The sequence below is a fragment of the Xenopus laevis genome, chromosome 7S, assembly GCF_017654675.1.
Source record: "Xenopus laevis strain J_2021 chromosome 7S, Xenopus_laevis_v10.1, whole genome shotgun sequence".
In the NCBI taxonomy this organism is placed as follows: domain Eukaryota; kingdom Metazoa; phylum Chordata; class Amphibia; order Anura; family Pipidae; genus Xenopus; species Xenopus laevis.
The window spans coordinates 49,775,526-49,798,214 of NC_054384.1; the positions used below are offsets into that span (position 1 = coordinate 49,775,526).

General features: G+C 39.7%; 1 protein-coding gene across 4 annotated transcripts in view; it reads right to left on the reverse strand.

Annotated features, from left to right (window-relative positions):
• Positions 1-22,689, reverse strand: part of MGC115313 (uncharacterized protein) — a 41,860-nt gene that overhangs the window by 18,060 nt on the left and 1,111 nt on the right. Inside the window, exons 1-4 of one of the 4 annotated variants that reach the window (XM_041570558.1) lie at positions 22,353-22,484; positions 15,255-15,363; positions 8,866-13,768; positions 5,208-7,594 (exon numbers count right to left, since the gene is read on the reverse strand). In XM_041570558.1, the coding sequence (XP_041426492.1) occupies positions 10,193-11,374 (1,182 nt within the window). In that variant the 5' untranslated portion in view covers positions 11,375-13,768; positions 15,255-15,363; positions 22,353-22,484 and the 3' untranslated portion in view covers positions 5,208-7,594; positions 8,866-10,192. 4 annotated transcript variants of the gene reach the window in all.

Here is a 22,689-nt window from a genome sequence, read left to right on the forward strand (position 1 = left end):
ATACAGATGCCTGTCCATTGTTTTAAACTGCCTGTAATAACGTTGTTTGATTTTTAACTTCTGTCTGCGGGACACTTTCCTAATCTTCCTTGACATTGTTAATATGTAATCAAGCTTTTCACTTACCATAGCAGATAATGAGTTTTGACTTTTTGAATGTGTCTCTCTCTTTGGAAAATGGTGGGTCGAGTTACAAACCTATACAGCTATACATGTTGTAAATACTGTTTTGGACTATAATAGCTTTCACCTACCCTCAACCAAAAAAAAATTACCTTATTTAAAATTTCTGTGACCAATTCTAACACAGACATATGTGTTAATTATATGGTTTTCACTTAAAAGAAATAGTAGACTACATGTATTTTGTGGATAGGAAATACAAATATTAAATACTAATGCAGGCACTGAATACGACAAAAAGTGGTACCCATAGAGATAGAATGGAAACAAAACAATTTGTTGTGCAATTACTTCCCAATACAACACAGGATCTCCCCACATTAAAAAATGGGGCTAATTTAATCCAATAATATTACTCTACCATGGACGCTAAAAAATAGACCCATTTTGAGTTATAAGCATAACAGAAAACTTTAAATGGAGTCTATGGGAGATGCCCTTGGTGTAATTCAGAACTTTCTGGATAAAGGATACCCATGACACCACACATACAATTTATGTAATATTTGCTATGAGGGTTAACCTGTGTGAGGGAAAAACCTAGAATATCCTTACGGAATCGATGTGGAAACAGCATTCAGACAGAGATACCATACCTGCATTCTAGTTGATCCAGAAGAAGGCAAAAACATCCTTCTGAAGTCTCTACAATTTACCTCTAACATTAATTAGAAAAAGGCCTTTTTCATATTTGGTCTGACCTCAGCTTCAGTTCCGTTTTTTTGTACGCAGGAGTGCAGATCTGCTTTTCAAAAATATAATATATATATTGTTACATAGTACGTACCACTTGTACAACTTCTGCCTTTCTTTCATTTTCCAATCGCCGTTTAAGGTTTTCTTCTCTACGTCTCTTTTTTTCCTTGATGCAAAAATAAAAGGAAGTTCCAGAGATAAAGCCTTTTGTGCAGTGTTCAGTAACATAATTCAGGCATTGCAAGAAGGGCAACAGATAGGCTCACAGACACCAGTGCACCTAACACTAAACCATAACCTCAGCAGGCCCTGCCACTTCTTCGCATAATGCACAGTGCCAGGCTACTAATCGAAATTAACGAGATAGGATAGGAGAAATTAAATATTGTCCAACTAGAGTTATGACCTTGCTCCTCTACCAAATATATTCATATTTTGATTGGGAAGGCTAAAGATGGACCTAAAGCTAATCTCAGACATTGATCTGGTGGCGTAAAATTTATTCTCCCCCCCCAAAATACTTCTAGCAGTGTCTACTAACTTTCAGGAAAACTGTGCAAAAGTGCAGGTGGTAGTGCTTTTCACCTTAAAATGCTCAGGATGTGAAAGTAATCACACATGCACTTCCATGAGATTCCAACGGAGGTCACATAAGCGGGGTTATCCATCCATCTACATTCACAGTTATTCCCCTTATTTCTAATAAAGGGGACATAGTTTTGTGGAATGTTAAGTTGGAGTCTTATTCTTCACATTTTCTAAATTGAAAAGGTGCCGTAGACTGAAACCTGGTTGGTTTTTATGGATTCTTAACCTAAATCAAACACTACAACAATTACTATATTTTCAACCTTAAGGGCTAAAAAAGTATAAAGCGTTGGAACATTAAAGTATTGTGTCCTAGGTAAGTTAGCTTACATGTGAGAGGAAGACTCTACTGGCACTCTAGGAACATTATATGCAGTGAGATGCAGTGGACAGTTACACCCCAAAAACATTATATACATTAATATGCAGTGGACAGCAACACCCCATACATTATTTGCAGTATATATTTACAAAACAAGCACATTTTATACAGTGAAAAGCAGTAGGTACTGGCTCCCCAGACATATTATATACAGTGGGTACTGATGCCAGACATTCAGACACCCCGCAAACACACACTGTCACACTACACTGAAACAACATAGGTTTATATCCCAGCCATGCAGCTTCATGAGAACTCTGCCTTAACTAACCAAGAATAAACAAAACAATGACAAAAGTAAGAAAAAAATTTCATGTGCAAAAACAAAAAAAAAACTCAAAGCACAATTTGTTTTAATATTACTGATGCTAGGTGTCAAAATTTTAATTCCAGCAAGCGAGGCAGCTTTTAGAAGGTAAACTTGTATAGTACCTCAGAGCCTGTGGGATAAAATCTGTAGGACGTTAGCTAGTGGCTTTGGCAAAGGTTACAGCATACTCATAATTTCTAGTCCCTTCTAGCCCCACCTACATCTGTGGCTTGATTGCTGCATTTTATGGTCTGTCAAAAGAGCTGTGCTCTGATTGGAGGAGTCACAAGGAGAATGCTCCAATTCATTTTCTGATTTTAAAGTAGAAGCGCAGATCAGTAAGGGAGCAAGTTTTATTAAAATTTTATTATAGTTGCCAGGCAGGTTTGGGGAGGCTTAGCTTCCTCAAGCCTTAATGAAAATAAGCCTATGAATATATCTTATAATGCAAAAGCCCACATCTAAACCATTCCAAGGTATAAAGACCAGTACTGCATAATCGAAAAAATAAAGTTTCTATATTCCACCATATCATCTGTTTCAGTCTCCGTCCTATATTGGGACCTTTATCAAGGATAACACACATGAAAGAACTGTGTTTAAATAAGTGCAAGTGAAAAAAAGAAAGCGTCAAAATTGTATCACATTATTATAAATGACCATAAATAGCAGTAATATTAAAGGGAAATTCAACCACAAAATAAAAATTTGCCTAATAAAAAAAAACATGATTCTAACAAACTTTCTAATATTCATTTTTTAAAAAAATATCAGTGCTTTTAAAGTTATTTGTAAAAACAATTGCTGTTGCAAGCAGTATTTGCTTAATTCCTGTTACTTTGTTTACTGGTTGTTCCCCAGCAAAGACAAGTCTGTAAATCAGCTGGCTTGTCTCATTGTTTTAAAAGTCTGAGCCATCAGGGCAGAGAATAGAAAAGGAAAACCACTGCTTTCAATAGCATTGTATATAGATATATATTTAGATAGATAGATATATCTATATATAGTGGAGATATCCGGCACTCAATACGCATAAACGTTTCTAATCATGATGGTGCATATGTTAATTACGTTTAGACTCACATATAGTTTCACATATAGTCATGTTTATTTGATTTATAGTAATATGAATACACTTCGGCATACTCCACATAGCCGAGTATGAGTGACACTGTTGGTTTAAGGTACACAGTGTAGGGGATATCTTTATAATGCCACCCTTAGCACGAGGGCTACATACACTTAGGGGCAGATTGACTAAGCTCGAGTGAATAGTTCGAATACAAAAATATTCAAATTTCAAAGTATTTTTTGGGTACTTCAGACCACCGAACTGGTCAAATTCGATCGAATTCAATCAAATCGAATGATTCGAACGATTTGAAGTAAAAAATTGATAATCGAAGTACTGTCTCTTTAAAAAAATCCTTTGACTCAATACTTCGCCAAATAAAAGCTACCGAGTTGAATGTTAGCCTATGGTGACATTGTAGATAGGTTTTGGGCACTTTTTATGATAGAATAAAAAGCATTCGATCGCTTAAAATCATTCAAATCGTTACATTTTTTGCGCTAAAATCCTTCTAATTCGATATTCGAAGGATTTTACTTCGAGGGTCGAATTCGAGGGTTTTTTAACCCTCGAAATTCAACACTTGATAAATCTGCCCCTTAGAGTCCACAGTCCTTGGTTATATGTATAGGAGGGAATTGACACACATCCCCTAACAGTTATAATAGCCACACTTGCAATTTAACAGGGGAATGTAATAAAAGTCGCAAAGTGCAAAACAATTCGCACCAATAAGACTAAAAATCCACATCTCGCAATGTAGTATTGTTCCTTAAACTGTTATTGCATTGCGAATTTTAATTGCGCATTGCGAATTTTAATTGCGGACTCATAAGAAGTGCTTGAAGGTGTCGTAATCTTTTGGAGCATACATAACGACTTTTTAAGTAAGAAGTTTTATAACATTGACTGCGCATTGGTGCAAACTATAAAATTCGCAAACGGTCTTTCACTGTCGGAAGTGGTCGCTAGACAGTTTCCGGGCTCGCAAAAGCTATATTAAATTCGCACAAAGCTAAATTTGTTCGCACAAAGGCATAACTTTTCGCATTGCGAATAGTTTTTCCGTTAGCGATTTTTATTACATTACCCCATATGTGTTCACACAGTGATACTAACTAAGAGACAACACCCTTAGAAGATTTTCATTTAGAAACTTGGCCCACACCTGATTATTAAAATATGTGAATAACCACAGGGACTATTATCCCACAGTCCGAGTGGTAGTTTTAAATATTAATAAAATAATTATTTATAAAATAAGTATTATAAATGACGAATGAGTCTTCATGCAGGCCTGTCAATCTAACTCAGTTTTAAGATATTTCTTGCAAAAGTGTTTAAAGATATTCTGAACAATCATTTAGCTATGATGTTACTAAGGGGTTGAAACATAGTTACACAATATCTTGTTTTTATTTGTAGAATGGATATATTGTTTTAAATGTGATTGTCTATAGTTTCTATTTTTATATGTGCTTTGTAGCCTTTTTGACTTGTCTGTATAGAATGAGCAATATTTAAATGGTGTTACATTTCTGTGATGATGTCACCACATCAGATTCAAGGTGTCTCCCACCAAACTCTTGTATTTATTTGCATTATCTACCAACTTTAAGAAGCCAGCATGACTCATATAGCAGTAAAAGTTGCCTGGGTGCAAACAGCCTAGGTAGTAGAAGTATAGCGAAAGAAAAAGCTAGCACTCACAGTTCTTATGAAACGTTTCCAAGTGTTTTATTCAATCAAAAAAACGACTAACATTTCGGCTAGCACTCTGAGAAAGGCTAGAGTGCTAGCCTAAAACGTTAGTCGTTTTTTTGATTGAATAAAACACTTGGAAACGTTTCATAAGACCTGTGACTGCTAGATTTTTCTTTCGATATATATAGATAGATATAGATGTAGATCGTAACACTTTTTTACATGCCAGCAGCTTTCATGCACTGGCTTTGAGACGTTCACTTCCGCTATCGCAGTTTTGCCATGTCTTAAGAAACAACTCAGATCAGGTTGTATGTGAACAACAACTTATGGAAATGAAAGAAAGATTTATTCAAAGGGGGTATGGCATACAGACTTTGGACAATGCTTTACAAAAGGCCTGGAACACGTTCTGACAACAACGAAAGATTACGGAAGGAACCACGGGGTTGATTTTTTCGTCCTAACAATTATGCTACTCCGTTAAAATATGCATTGAAAACTAATTGGAAGATCATACAGGCTGATGAGACATTGAGGACATGAGACATTTACGTGATTTACTGCAGGTTAATGATCCTATTAGAAGTTATAAAGGTGAAGTATCTGGCGCCTCGTGGAGGCCCCCTAAAAAAATGGGTTGTTTTAAATGTCCAACTTGTACATCGTGTAGATATACGATTCCTAGCACCACGTTTGCGCATCCACAGACGGGAAAACGCATGCAGATACGACATATCACCTGTATTACTACTCACGTGATTTGATTACGTGCCCGTGTGGACTTGCATACGTTGGCAAAACAGACTTGACTCTGCGCCAACGTATGGACACCAACAGATCAGCGATCAATACGGCCTATCTCGATCAGAAATCAAGTTGCAAAACCGGTTGCAAAACATTGTTTTGAATTGGGGCATAGATTACCAACATTCAAATATATAGCAATAGATCACATTCCCATGCCTACACGTGGAGGCGATACATCTAGATTATTACTGCAGTGAGATTCCTTTTGGATTAAGAAACTGGGAACACTATCGGCGAGAGGCCTTAATGAATACTGCTCTTTCAATTGATTTTGGATATTCGCTTGTTTTGGTGTATTCTGTGAACTGGGCTTGCAACACAGTTAGCAATGTTGTGTAACTTTTAATACTTAACATTTGATACTAACTTATTATTGAGACAGATTCTTATCTATTGTGAGACCATTTGGTCTCTCTCTCTCTATCTAACTCTCTATCTCTATCTCTATATAGATAGATAGAGATAGATCGATATATAGATATATCTAGATAGATAGATATGTTAATGTTATTTTAATGTTATAGCAAGATTACAGAGACATGGTTGTCTGGAGCTAAACCAGGCTGTTTTCACTGCACCTCATGCAGATACATGACACCTGGAAACACGTTTTTTACACCCTCAATCTGGCAAGCGATTTGCGATAAGACATCACATTACCTGTAACACAAGCCATGTCATATACTTGATCACATGAACTTGTGGGTTGCCTTACGTTGGCAAGACAGATCTAACACTCAGATTGAGAATGGATGCCCACCGCTCAGCAATAAGTGTAGCATTTAGGGATGGGGTATCTATTAAACCAGTAGCAAAACACTACCTTGAACAAGGACACAGATTACCCATCTTCAAGTATATTGTCATTGATCATGTGCCGCCTCTGAGACGGGTGGAGACAGATCCAAAATCCTCTTCCAGAGAGAAGTTTTCTGGATAAAGAAAATTGAACACTATGGCCCCTTTAGGCTTAAACGAACATTGGTCTTTTATGTGCTTTTTTTGAATCAAAGGTATTGTGCTATAATGTGTAATACAGTGTAGCTATACAGTGTGCGAATATTTACTCCTGATTCTGTTACTTGAGTTGCTGATACAATGTCTCTGCTTATCAGTGTTTTATTGATACATTTTCTTGACATAATTTTTAACTGTGTATCTTTTTTCCTTTCTTTGTTCCCGGTCTGCCTCTTTTTCATGGGAGGGAGAGAGAGATATAAGTAGATGCTGGTGCACACAGGGAATTTTTTCAAATCAATTCTCCTTTATTGTATTGATGTTTCGGTCCTCTACTGGGACCTTTCTCAAGATAAAAACAGCAATTGCATTTGATACACTAAAATTATACATTTTCACTGAAGGGTTCCACTGTTATTTGCACACATTTCACAACATATTTACTTCTAGTTAATTTGTATTTGGCCTATGTAGGGCCTAATACACTGGTTTTAATAGTCACCTTATAATAGTGATTTAATAGAAATGAGTGGACTCTTCTCAACACATTATAATGCGAATAGGCTGACACTTTTTAGTTCACATATGTGGTGTTTTAAACATTGACATGCTGATTGGAGGGTGATTTAATGATTTGCTCCACTTCCTGTTCTCTCATCCTGATGACGGCTCCATGTGAATCGAAACACGTTGATGCACCATGCACTAATAAAAACGTTTTGATATATATCTGAAGGTCTAATGCCGCGAGTGCGTTCACTGGACTACTATTGATGAATTTGGTTAGCACCTGGCTTTTAACTGCATGAATGGTGAGTGCCAATTCATATTCATTCATTTTCTCTCTCTCGCTCGTGCTCTCTCTCTAATTAACTTAAAAGCCATAGAAAACCTGTAATGAATGAATATTGCAAAGCTGCTTAATAAAACAATAAAAGCTGGAGTTATTACACTTTTTTTAAGATCATATGAACAATGAACTGACTGACATTATTTATATGAAACAGTTATCGAATATCATTGTTTGTTTATACTGGCATATATACTGAATTATATGAGCTATCACCTACATGAATTTTTATTAATGGAATGACTAGTTATTGCGACCCCCACCAAGACCATTGAGCCCCCAAACTCTGTTAAAGGATAAGTAAACCTTAAAAATAAGTGAATTTAAAATGAATGAGGGTGATATTCTGAGCACTTTTGCCATTTACATTTATAATTTATTTTGTTTTTATTCCAAGATATGAAGGGATACATGTACTGTTAATATGAATACGTTTTGTTACAACGGCGCCACCTGCTGGTCAGTTTCCCACCAGTCTGACCACCAAGTAGTCAAGGAAGTTGTCAGGAGAAAGAAAGAGGCTGCTCTGATGTTTTAGGAAAAAAATGTAGAAACCTTTCTCACATCTTTCCTAAGCAGAAGAACATCAGAGCAGCCTGTTTCTTTCTCCTGACAACTTCCTTGACTACTTGGTGGTCAGACTGGTTGGAAAATGACCAGCAGGTGGCACTGTTGTAACAAAATTCATTCATATTAACAGTACATGTATCCATTAATATCTTGGAATAAAAACAAAATAAATAATGAATGTACATTGCACCCTCATCAATTTTAGATTCACTTATTTTAAAGGTTTACTTATCCTTTAAGACATTTTCCATGAACATATTTTTCATCTGCTTATTAAATTTACACTGGGACTCCAATGGTCCTGGGCCCTCATCTGTTGCCAGATCTTGCTATATACACCCCCGCTTTTCAGTAAAATTATTTCTGGCTATCATAGTAGCAGTAGATGCAGTTTGGGGAAAAAAAACAAAAAAAAAAAACTGTATTTATTGAACGGTCAGTGCGGATGCAGTAGGGTTAAGCATTTACCTCCAGTGGCAGGACAGAATAAAATAAAAACAAATTGGGCTCCAGGCTCTCCATACACTGCCTCAGTTTTCTTATGAGTCAAGTCAGGAGAAGCAAAAAGTAGAGAATATTAAGAGTAAAGAATAGCAAGAGTAGCTTACAAAGAGTATAGAACAGTAATTTAACAACATGGTATGTCAAACTTATATGAACTGTGTTATTACACAAACAACTAACTATGGGTAACCGCGCTAACACATTTCGGGCCGTGTAGAAAAGATGGATTTTCGACTTACCGAAAAATCTTTTTCTAGACGGCCTGGACTGTCAGTGCAGCAACCATGGGTTAAGTATCCACCTCCGGAGGCAGGACAGAAGAAAAAAATTAGAATCTCGACTCCGCCCTCTTCATATAAGCTCTTGCTCCTCCTGATTCCCCTCAGTTTGGTCTGTCAGCTCAGTTAGGAGAATAGAAAGGATAGCAGAGAAAGAGCTAGAAGAAATTCATAACAACAACAGTATTAACATGTCAACTTGCAACAATATCAAACTATAATTGAAAGGGTGGGGCTTACTGCACTGACAGTCCAGGCCGTCTAGAAAAAGATTTTCCGGTAAGTCGAAAATCCATCTCTCTCTAGAATGGCCCTTCCTGTCAGTGCAGCAACCATGGGGACGTCTGAAAGCTGTCCCATCTTTTTAGGGCTGGGTTCAATTTACTGTTTCCTCACAGCTGCTTGAAGTACTTTTCTACCAAATGCAGCAGGCGTTGAATGAAACACATGAAGTCTATAAAATTTTGCGAATGTAGACAAAGAAGCCCAAGTGGCTGCCTTACAGATTTGTTCTGGAGTGGCTAGATTGTACAAGGCCCAGGATGCACTTAGTGCTCTGGTAGAATGAGCTCGGACCTTGAAAGGCCTAGGTTTGTGACTAAGGTCATAAGCACAATTGATTGTCTCAACCAGCCATCTAGCAATCGTTCGTTTAGAAGCAGGCGACCCTTTGTTCTGACCATACGTAATTAAAAAGGCATCTGATTTTCTATAATCTTTGGATCTGTCTAGATACTAGCGAATCGCTCTCACTACATCTAGTTTATGTAGTGCCTTTTCTTTGGGATTAGCTGGCCTAGGGCAGAAGGAAGGAAGATTAATTTTCTCATTTATGTGGAAAGCAGAAACCACCTTGGGTTGGAAGGCTGGAATAGTCCTGAAAACTGCCCTGTCCTGATGCAAAATAAGCCAGGGTTCCTTTCAAGATAGGGCCGCCATGTCTGAGACTCGTTTTGCTGAGGTAATGGCCAATAGAAAAGTCATTTTCCAGGTAAGAAATTTAAGCGTACAGGAAGCTAAAGGCTCAAATGGGGGTCCTTGTAATACATTGAGGACTAGTGTAAGATCCCAGGGTGGTGTTGGATCCCTGTATGGAGGCCTAACGTTACCCACTCCCTGCATGAACTGCATGAGATCTGGCTCCCTTGCCCACTGATGTTGTAGGAGAATAGAAAGGGCCGAGATCTGGCCTTTGAAGGTTGCTAGGGAGAGACCTAAATGGAGCCCCTGAGTAAGGAATTCAACAATTGTTGGGACTGACGCTTGCGGCCACTGAAACTGCCTGGATTCACACCAGTCTCAGTCTGGCCTTCAACAGAATGTCAGTGGCCTCTTTTGAAAACCCTTTGGAACGCCACAACTCTGTTTCAAAAGCCAAGCCGTCAAATGCAACCTCTGAAGGTTGTCGTGTTTTATTGGTCCTTGAGTGAGCAAATCTGGCGAGAGGTAGCCGCCATGGTGGAGCTGCTGACATGTTGATGAGTTCGGAGTACCAAGGTCTCCGCGGCCAATGGAGAATGGTTTCCGTCCGTTCCTGCCGTATCTTGCAGATCACTCTTGGAAGAAGTGCTAGCGGAGGGAAGGCATAGACTCTCTTGAAAATCCATGGTATTACTAAGGCGTCCACGTAAGCTGCCCTTGGGTCCTGTGACCTGGCGCAGTAGGTAGGAACTTTGAAATTGTGTCTTGACGCAAACATGTCTATGTCTGGTGTTCCCCATCTGGTTACCAACTGTGTGAAGACGTCGAAGCGGAGAGACCACTCTCCCTGGTCTATCCGCTGGCGGGTGAGATAAACCGCCTCCCAGTTTAGTATGCCCGGAATGAAGACTGCAGAGATGGCTGGAACATGAAGTTCTGCCCAGGTGAGTATTTGCGCTACCTCCCTCATTGCTCTGTTGCTGCGGGTTCCCCCCTGCTTGTTGAGGTAGGCTTCTGCGGTGGCATTGTCGGACTGAATGCGCAGTGGTTTGTTTTGTAATTCTTGAGACCAATGAGCTATGGCATTTCGTATTGCTCTGATTTCCAACACGTTTATGGGTAGTTTTGATTCTGCCGGTGACCACGTCCCTTGGCAAGTCCGAGGTGGCCAAGTTGCCCCCCAGCTGGTGAGGCTGGCATCCGTGGTCAGTACGGTCCACTGGGGTAAGGCCCATGTCTTGCCTTGAGATAGATTTTGAGGTGTTGTCCACCAATTCAGTGATCGTTTGACTTGCATGGTAAGTGGAATTTGTTGTGATAAGTTTGAGTGGTTCTTGTTCCAAAGGCTTAGAAAGTGATTCTGAAAGTCTCTCATGAGGAATCTGCCAAATGGTAGTGCTTCCCACGCTGCTACCATGTAGCCTAATAACTGGAGGCAGCGTTCCGCTGAAATGGTGGTCTGAGTGCAGACTTGTTGAGCAGTGTGTACTATTGTTAGACTACATCTCTGCCCTCGGAGAAGATTCAGACGGGATGAGTCGAACAACATTCCCAAGAATTGAATTTGCTGTGTGGGTGTGAGGTGACTCTTTGTAATTTACTATCCAACCGTGCTGTTGGAGTATCGTGACACAAATCTGGGCGTCTTTGTGACTTTGGTTGTAGGACGGAGCTCTGATTAGGAGGTCGTCTAGATAAGGTGTGACCGAGATTCCCAGATGCCTGAGGTGTGCAATTAATGGGCTGAGTATTTTTGTGAACACTCTGGGTGCCGTGGAAAGGCCGAAAGGAAGTGCCCTGAATTGGTAATGTTCTTCGAGCACCGTGAACCGTAGATATTGTTGGGATGCCCTTCTGATGGGTACATGTAAGTAGGCATCCTGAAGGTCTACCTTGGTCATAAAACAATTGTGGGTCATTGACATTACCACAGACCGGATGGACTCCATGCAGAATCTCTGTTTGGACACCTGCTTGTTTAAGGTTTTTAGGTTTAATACTCGTCTGAAGGTACCCTCCTTCTTTAAGACCAAAAAGAGATTTGAGTAGAAACCTCTGTAGCGTTCTTCGGCAGGTACTGGTACAATGACATTGTTTTGTTTCAGTTCGTTCACTATCGTAGCCAGAGCGAGTCTTTTGGATGAGTTTTTTGGTGTAGATGAGCGTTTGTAAGTGCGAGGAGGTAGGCTGTCGAATGGAATTCGGTACCCTTCTGCTATGATTGTGAGCACCCAATTCTCCTGTATGTGGTCTTGCCATACTGGAAAAAATTGCTGAAGACGACCTCCTACCTTCGCTTGCCCCAGCCTGGAGTCAGGCTGAATTGGGCTTTGATGGAGCTGGTTTCCTGCTCTGTCTCTGTTGGTTGGACCAAGTTTGTCTTCCTTTTCTCGTCTCCCCGCTTGATTGTGACAGAGGAAAGGTGGGATTTCGAAAGGAACGAAATGGTTGTCCCTGGGAGCTCCAGGGTCTATTATAAGATCTAGTGGGCTGTTCTGATCTGGGTTTCTTGCACTAAGGCAAAAAGATGCTCTTACCACCTGTAACTTCAGTAATGATCTGCTTGAGGTCTGGTCCGAAGAGCGTGTCCCCAGTAAATCTTAGGTTCATTAACTTGGTCTAGGATGCTGTATCTCCAGACCAATGACGTAACCAAAGTGCACGTCTAGCAAGTACTGTGTCAACACTGGTTTTGGCTGCCAACCTAACCGTGTCCATGGCTGCATCTGCTAAAAAGGCGAACGCTGAGCTAAGACGTTGTAGTTCTTCATGTAAAACCTCTAGGGAAGTAGGATTCTTTTGCAATTCCTGGCACCAAAATCTGGCAGTACAAGCTAATCCCGCCGATGCTACTGCCGGTCTTAGAATTGATGTGGCATGTGTATACCCTCTCCTCAAGGACCCTTCCATCTTTGTATCCATCGGCTCCTTGAAAACCACTTCCTCTGTTGGTAGAGTTGTGTTTTTGGACAAGCAAGCTACCGCTGAGTCAACTTTAGGGGCCTTGTCCCACAATTTACATTGTTCCTCTGGAACAGGATAAGTGTTTTGGAACCTTTGAGTCTGGGTGATGCGGTGGTCTGGTTTTGACCATTCGTTCTCAATCACCTGAGATATTGATTTAAATACTGGGAAGGTTCTACACTTTTTGGGTTGAATCCCTAATACTTTGTCAGCTTTTGATGCGGCTGTTCGGTTTTGCGGTTTCTGGGCCTGCAATGGAGCGGTAATGACGCTGTGTGTCTGAGTCATCAGAGGAATTCTCTATCAGAAATTTCACCTGACGAAGGGGCCTGCCCCCGAAGTGTTGTGCTGTTTGACACAATAAATCCATAGGGGTATATCCCTTTTTGCATTCAATTCTGTGTGCCGTTTCCTCAATTCTTCGTTTCCTGTGAACCCAGGGGAGTGCCGTCTCCCTAGAGGACTGAGCACCAGATTATTGCATACGGAAATGCCAGGGAGTGCATACATATTCTACTTTGACCTATCAGAAATTTCGCCTGGCTCAACATCACTATCTTGATCGGTAGGTGAGTCAGAATCAGATGAATGTGAATCTGGAATAGTATGTGTCTTTCGTTTTTTACTATGCTTAGTTGGTTGAGTAATGGAAGATTGAATGGTTGATTTAATACAGTCAAACAATTCCTCTAGCTGAGGAGGTTTTGAAGTAGAAGGATCCTGAGATTCTAAATGTGGGGGACTAGCCTCAGCCTGTTGTAATGGAATTGTTTGTGGTGATAAAGTTGGTGCTAGATCTGCTGGTTCTGCACAGTCTAGGCAGACACCTTGTTCCCCTTTACGTAATGTATGTTTACAGAACCTGCATTTTTTTGGTTGGTTGTGTGATCTTTTATCTGCCCTTTTTGTCCTGGGCATATCTGAGGTCATCTCTTTCCTAAGCTCTTCCAGACCCAAATCTGCATCCATGGTGTATTGTCTGAAATAGAAAATACAGATGTGTCTTAGTAATTAAGGTGCCCTTAAAGAGCAACTAGTTGATACATGGCCCTGTCTGCCTATAGGCATGTAAGACCCTAATCCAGTGTGCCTTATAGGCATAAACTGGGAAATAGTATGCAAGGAATAATCACAGTTAACATGCTGTAATTTAAGTGTTATATGAAAGTTTGAAAAAAAACTGCCATAAAACACATAGGCAAAGCCGCTGGGTTAAAACCCTCATGTAGCGGTTCACTGCTACTGAACTTGTACCTGTCTGGTGGTAATTCGCTGCTTCTGTGAACTCCGGGGCGTGTGGATTAAAAATCCAAGATGGCGCCCAGTAAGCACGTCACCTGACGTGTACGCGCGCATCTCGTTGTGGCGCAAAAACCCACACGCGTGTGTCCTTAACAGGAACTGCGTGCAATACAGAATGCGGTCCCCTAGTTACCATTGAGTTGCAGGGAGAACCGGAAGATGCACAAGAACAGCAGTACCTTCTCTTGAGAGAGGGTGGCTGTGTTGTAGGTAAATAATCCCCTTGGGTAACCATTTGCCAGTCCTGAGGAGTGGAATCAGGTTAGGGATTAGGCACAGTATTGTGGAAGTAGAACTAGGATGCCTCCTGCTCTGGATAAACTTCCTTCTTCAGATATGTAAAACCTGTAAAGGAACTGAAAAGAAAAAAGAAAAAATTGTGTGCTGTCCCAACCTCCTAGTAGGACAGAAGAAAAAAACTGAGGGGAATCAGAAGGAGCAAGAGCTTATATGAAGAGGGCGGAGTCGAGATTCTAATTTTTTTCTTCTATCCTGCCTCCGGAGGTGGATACTTAACCCATGGTTGCTGCACTGACAGGAAGGGCCGTTCTAGAGAAAGGATCCTCTTTTCTATAAAAAGCAGACATCCAAAAGCTGTCCCGATTTAGGGAGTGTCAGGTATAACCCCATTAATGTGACACTGCATCTTGGAGGACTTTCCCACCAAAAGCTGATGGTGCTGAATGAAAGATGTTGAATCTGTAAAATTTTGCAAAAGTAGAGGAAGGCCCAGGTAGCTGCTCTACATATATATTCATGAATGGCTGAATTATATAGTGGCCAAGAGGTACAGCCTGCCCTAGTGGAAATGTGCCTGCAAATGGAAGGCTCTGGGCTGCCCTTTAAAAAGTAATAAGTGAAATTTACGGTGTCAACTAACCATATGGTTACAGTACGCCTAGATGCAGAGGCCCCCTTGTTGTCGCCATAAGTGACAAGGAAGGCATCTGCATCTATGCTTAAATCGCTGCCCCCATGGCTACACAGCAGCTTGTTTATACAAACTATAGTTGTGTTTCTAATGCAAACACACCAGTTTTACCAGTGCAAAGCAACAGTACAATATATTGTCATTCATTAAAAGCACTTTCATTATGTGGTGCTCTTGTTCCAGTATTCAATTTGGGGTATAGTTTTCCTTTAATATGAAACGAGGAGACTACCTTTGGTGTGAAGGATGGCAGTGTTCTAGAAACCACCCTGTCCTGGTGGTGGATAAGCTCCATGTGGATAGTGCTGCTATGTCAGACAACCATTTTGCTGATGAAATTGCTAGGAGGAAGGACAGAAATTTAGGTCACAAGACGCAAGGGAACCTTGTTATTTTATCTTTCAAATCTGCCAAATTTTAGACTCTCCCCATACCCTGAAGGAAAATCTGGTTTGTCTTGTCTAGTGGTAAATATAAAAGGGTATGCGCTCTCTTGATTTTCATTTACTTTTGGCCAAATTGTAAATGTTGGATTAAATGTGATTTCATCTTTACACAATTAAAGATCTTAATGTATGTGTATCCATCCAACAGAACCAAATGATAGTCATATCTTCTCTTTCAGCATCCAAGGTAATCCCTACCCCCTTTCATAATGGCTTTTTTAATTGAGAGTAAGCCAATCTATAATAACATTTTATAGAAAAAACATTTTGGAACATATATAGTAGGTATAGCTTGAATTAGCATTTTCAGTATATCAATTACTTCACTTGGATTCTGTCCAGTGAAGTATAAGCAACGCCTTCTAGTCATTGTGGGTAAGATAGGCCACTGCTGTGTCAGACTGTACTTGTAGGGATTGACCCCTCAACTGTTGAAACCAGTAGGACACTGCATTCTGTATGGACTGGATTTCTAGAATGTTAATCTGCAACTTTGCCTTGTTTGGTTGAACATTTCCCCTGACGTGTGTGGAGGGATGATTGCTCCACCAACCAAGGACTGGGTAATGGTAATGATGGCCCAAGGTGGTAATTTCCACTTTCGGCCTAAGAAGAGGTTTTGATATTGGCTCCACCACTGCAGGGACTGAAGAACAATTGTTGTCAAGGAATATGGAAATCTTTTGAGCTAAATTGGAGTGTTCCTTGTTCAAGCTGCTGAGGAAATGGTTTTTGAATGCACCTCATGTGGAAGCGACCAAATGGTAGTGCCTTCAGGGCTGCTACCATGCAGCCGAGGAGTCTGAGGCAGAGTTCTGCTGTTGCAGACCCTTGGTTGCAGATTTGTTGTGATGTCAAGGCTAATCGTGTTACTTTGTCTGGTGTTAGTCATAGTCTGATTTGTGTAGTTGAACTTCATGCTGAGAAATTAGATGAACTGGGTTGGAATGTTTTTTTTCTAATTCACAATCCAGCCGTATTGTATCAGGGTCATGATGCAGATACTGTATAGGCATCCATTGTGGCTTCTGTGTACGATGCAGAGAGATCAGTATGTTGTTCAGGTAGGGTGAGTTCTATCCCCAACCACCTGAGGTGCACTACTAGTGGACCGAGTATTGAGGCTGTGCAGATGCCAAAGGGAAGTGCTCTGAACTGTGTCTGTCTGTTGCAGACAGTAAATCATAGGTACTTAGTTTTTTTATTTATTGCTCAATGGGTAAGTTTACTGAATAAAAAGCAGAGTACAATGTATAAGTACAGTTTGGATTGGACTTGAGTGAAGCAGAAACCATGTAAGTAGGTACAAAACAGTAAAGTATCTATAACCTGGATTAACCCTGGTACAAATCCTCATTGCATATAATCACAACTGCATCTGTCACAATAACAATAAATCTTTATATATTAGTAATGGTTGTTATGGTTTTCCTATATGCTACCTGGGAGGGAGAGGTAAAGGTGGAGAGGCTCTCTGTCTAGTGAAGCTAGATTTGAATATATTTGAGCATCTGTCCATGGTTATTTCCAGTACTTCCATGGCTTTGCGCCATTCATGCACTGTTGGAGAGGTAGAGGCCTTCCAACAAAGGTTAAGTAGACATCTGGCCTGAAAAAGTGCTTTGGTATTAAAGTTTTTATGCAAATCCAGGAACTGTTTAGGAGGACCAGTATTACAGTTGTCGCATTTGCCGCACCCTAGCAGGGCGTTTGTCAAACATTAAAATATTCCTGTCCAGTGTTGCTGTAGGTGTGTGGCCCAGACTAGCTACTTCTGTACTGCACCTCAAACAATTAGGGGAGCTTAGGACTTTTTTTATGGCATGGACCTTTGGATACTGTAATATGCTTGGTATCAGATATAATTGAAGTAATTTATGTCTTGCATGGGGATACTCAGGATCAATTCCCACTGGTCATCAGTGATCACCCAACTTCTTGCATCCCAAGATCGGATTACAGTGTCTATGTACAGTGGCTTATACAGCTGTTTGTATAGGATAGTGAGCTTGCCCTTACCCAATAGTTATCTAAGGCAGGAGTGCCCATATTTTACAATTGCGAGGTCTACTTTTAGTGATGTTGTCCCATTATGATCTGCATCCATGAAAGCATTTTTAGCATTCTGTTCCATGGAAATTACTTAAATATTATATTGATTTTAGAGAATTTATATTGCTATATTTAAACAAACAACTATTTCTATGTAACCGTAACAACAAATATCTGAATAAAATAGGAGGGTGATAAAGACAAGCTGTTTCTTGACAGTGTCTTTAAGATCTACTGATCACCAGCTAAAGGTCTACTGGTAGATTCCGATCTACCTTTTGGGCACCCCTGATCTAGGGTAATGATATTGTGAAATGAGTGCTCTGTCTGAGCTGCTGTCAATCCGCGGTGAGTCAACCACTGACTAAGATGCAGCTATAACCTATATTGTACAGTTGTGATTAGAATAATAGCAATCCGACATCACCAACCTGATCAGTTAATTTTTGGCAGAAATTATATTTCTACATGGTAAATAATTTACTAGTAGGTGTATAGACCCAAAAGTCATAATATGCATGCTGCTGATTCTGTGTAACTGAAACATTAATTGAGGCTTGTTCCAAGTAATAGCAATATGGGGTTTAATTAGCGAGGTCATTCATTCTGTGAAAAAACAGGTGTCTTTTATTGCCCTTACTTAAGAGAAGGGAAAACATATATAAAAAAACGATAGGCTGCTCAGCTAAAAGGACCTCAAATGCTTTAAAATGGCAACTAAAAACAAAGATGTTGAAGAAAACAGAACTACCATTTGATTGGATAGAAGAATAACCAAAATGGCAAAGACTCAATGATCAGCTCTAGGAAGATCACAGTTACAGTTACCTGTGAGTACTGTTACAATTAGAAGACACCTGTGGGAAGTGAAGCTATTGGCAAGAAGCCCCTTCAAAGTTCCATTGTTGGGGAAAAAAAAAAAAAAAAAAAGACATGCTGAAGAGGTTTTTTTACAATTTGCCAAGAATACATTGACTGGCCTAAAGAAAAATGGTACACATTTTGAGGACTGATGAAAGCAAGATTGTTCTTGTGGGTCTAGGGCCACAGACAGTTTTTAGATGACCCCCAAACACTGAATCCAAGTCAAAGTACAATGTGAAGACAGTGAAGTATGGCAGCACAAGCATGATGCTATGGGGATGTTTTTTATACTATATTGTGTGGGGTCTATTTACCGCATACCAGGAATACATCAAAATACTTGAAGAGGTCATGTTTTCTTATGCCAAAGAGGAAATGCCAATTTCAACAAGACAACCACAAACACACCAGTAAACGAGCAACATCTTGGTTCAAGACCAACAAGATGGACATTATGGAATGGTCAGCCAAATCCCCGGACCATAATCCAATACAAATCCTGTAGGGTGACAAACTTTTTTAGTTTATACTGCTGTTTGTACAGTCACCTCAACAGTGATCACTCAAGTCTCACACTAACCGACAATCTGTGCTTCCAGTTGCAGCCTGGCCTTCCACAAGAAGTCTTGTGTACTTAGGAAATACACCTAATGTATGTAGTTAGTGCCCATATTGAAGGTGTTATTTATATGTTTAATGTTTTATGTTCAAAGCTATTTGTAAATTCTATGGAAAACAGTTGTTCATGTTTCTACTCTCTTGGCTCAGGCTCGTGAAACAATGTTGCCATTTAGCTGGTAAAAAGTATAGTCAGATCTTTAACAGATTAATAAATGTTAATGTAGACTAGAAAGTTTTTTAGGCCACAAATTAGTCTCCTTTAAAGGATAAGTAAACCTTTAAAATAAGTGAATGTTAAATTAATGAGGGGGCCATTTTAAGCATTTTTGCAATGTACATTCATTATTTATTTTTTTAATTCCAAGATATTGAGGGATACATGTACTGTTAATTTGAATGAATTCTTACAACAGTGCCCCCTGCTGGCCATTTTCTCACCAGACTGACCACCAAGTAGTAAAGGAAGTTGTCAGGAGAAAGAAGGAGGCTGCTCTGATGTTCTTCTGCTTAGGAATAAAGTTAGAAAGCTTTCTTAAATATTTCCTAAGCAGAAGTCAGGGAAACTGACCTGGTGGCGCTGTTGTAACAAAATTCATTCATATTAACAGTACGTTTCCCTTAATATCTTGGAATAAAAACAAAATAATGAATGTATATTGCAAAAGTGCTTAGAATAGCCCCCTCATCCATTTTACATTAAACTTTTTTAAAAGTTTACTTATATTTTAACCATGAACTCTTTTATAACTATGACAGACAGTTTATCTAGTTTTAGGCACAATCCTGAGCTTTCTGCAGTTTCTATTTTCTACTGTTCCTACAGACATTCTTAGATGGCTGCCTTCCACTTTAAGCTCAACATGTCTCAAACTAAACTGTTTATATTCCCACCAAAACTGGTTTAAAATGTCACTCTACATCCAGTCCCTCACCCCCAAAGGTGTCATCTTAGACCCTCACATTCTCACCCCAAATTACATCCCTCACCAGAACATGCCGCTTCTTTTTAAGAAACACTGCGAAAACATCCTCTGCCCGACCACCACTAGAACACTGGTTCAGGCCCTCATCCTCTCCAGAATAGACAACTGTTAACATTTTACTAGCAGGTCTCCCTGAATAATCTCCACCCACTGTATTATATCCTCACTGCTGCTGCCCGCATGAACTCGCAAGCGTCTAAATCACTCCTTACCACCTCTGTACTAAAATCTGTCTCTGGTCTGGCTTCTGGTCAAGTGGCGCATTAACATTCAAAAATCTTATCCTGTCTTTCAGGGCCTGTGATTCTTCTGTTCCTCTGTATATATTAGCTCTCATCACCTCCCCCCCTCCCCATACACTCACACATAAAACCTTTTTCATTGATTGCACAATGCCTCTGGAATGCATTAGGAAAACTTCCACAAAAACACTAAGCTCCTTAAACATAATGTTCACCTATCTCTTGGATGTTGCTCTCAGTTGCCTCAAACAAGGTACTTGTATTTAAATTCCAGACTTGGAGGCAAGTTTTAATTGCATAAAATCTAAGTATACTGCCAAGTAGAGCCTCTCATAAACTGCCAGTCCGCATAGGGGCTACTAAACAGCCAAAAACAGTCCTTATTTGGCACCTCCAGGGACTTTTTTCATGCTTGTGTTTCTCCCCAACACTTTTGACATGTGGCTCAAGGGTACAAAAGGTTGGGGACCCCTGATCTAGACGAAGCACTTTGCTAGTCTTCCTCTGCAACACACCCTTATCTTATGTGCTTTTAACACACCCCATTTTTGTTTCTGCCTGTTTCCTTTTTCCTAATAGATTGTAAGCTCCTAGAGGCAGGAACCTCCTCTCAATTGTGTATTGAAAGCTGTAAGCTCGCGTAGATGTATCGTTTGTTACTGTATAAAATTATATACCTAATTCCCTGTCCGTGTTTGCACTTTGTAAAGCACTGCATACATGTGTGGTGATGTGTATGTGTACACAATACCTCCTTTTACACTTAAAATAAGATGATCACATTTTAAGGGCCAGGCACAAATATCTTAGGCTCTATATGCTTTTTTTTTTTTTTTAAATATCTATATTAGAACCTAGTATGTACATGATGGGAAGGGGTTAAAGGAAAAAAGCAAGTTTAAGTGGAGAGAAAAAAAATAAATAAAAACTTTCTATGGCTTGTCTATTGGCCACTAAGCAGAACATTTTGCCAGGCAACTCTCTCAATCTGTACTACCTATAACTACGGTCATCTGAGATTATCAAATTTCATCTGAGATTATCAAATTACAGACTTCTGCTAAAATGAACTATGGTGCGGCAGAGAATATGTGTGTATGAAATGTGGTTTAGGATTTTACATTGTAAAGAATGTATCATTCTTATTTTGTAGGAATGGTCATGAACTTTGTTATTTTTCTCCAAAGATGCCTCAGCCCCATGTTATTTATACCAACAGTTCAAGATGGATTAAATGCTAAGGAGCTGCATTAAAAGAAGCTATAGTAACAGTGATTTGTGGAAATAACTACTCACATATTGTTTCCTGTGTTGAGGCTTTAAGAGCTTTATGCCCACTGTGACCACATCATGTAATATTTTGGGGAGCACAAGCAATAACATTTTACAGTCCAATTTCCCATGGGGGGATTTTTTTCTCCAAAATAGAAAAAATAAAATGCTAAAATTGTCTGACTCATTATATTATGGTCTGCATGTGCTATTACCAGAGATGCTTATAACATTTTCTCAAACTTATAGATGCTGTTTTTGGCCACAATTTCACCCTGATTAAAGGAGACACTTTGTGTAAAAAATAAGAATATACTAGTGCGTCTAGTTTAGATATAGAAGATTTGTGCTTTAAAAAAGTAGTGTTTCATGCGGATTTGTTGAATATTTCTGCAAAAACCCTAATAATCCCTCCCTTCCTGCTCCCTGAATTCCCAGGATGTGCAGGGGAGACAGCGGCTCTCAGCTCACTGCACTGTAGGACAGGAACCAATCAGCAGCTGGCAGGACCAGATAGGGAACTGAAGCCTGTCTGTACTTGTGTGACTGCAGGGCTGTGATTGGCTGTCCCCCTCCTACTGTGCTTTTGGCAGGTAATGTTAGGACACTCCCACCCCTCATTTGAAGCACAGACAGGGAACAGAGAACATCTATAGGGAGATCCAATAAAGGGACTATTATTAAAGATAATTAATTTTTAGCACCATGTAAAAGCAACACCATATATTACTTATAATTGCCTACAAAATTAGGGTTTTTTCATTTATCCTATATGTCTCATTTAACAACATACAAAACACTGCGGAAAAGGTGACTTGTCTTTGCCAAACTTTTTACAAGAGATACATACTTCCACCTTCTGCTGTTTCTCCTCCTTCAGCTGTTTAGCAAAATCTTTAACCATTTTTTTTTCCTGGCGCTCTTGCATCTTTATTTCCCAAGATCTGCGTAGAGACCGGACTTTCACCATCTGGGAAAACCTTAGCGACAGAAAGATCAGAGTGACTGAGCAATAGAAAACATTTTTGCAATGCTTTTAGTTTAATCTTATCAGAACAAAGTAAACCATGCAAATATAGTATATATTTTAATTTTTTCTAAGTACATGGAAAATAAATTGCACCACACAATGCTTAAATCCCAGCAAAGCCACAGTTTTCATATTACGGACAACTCCCCAAAACCCA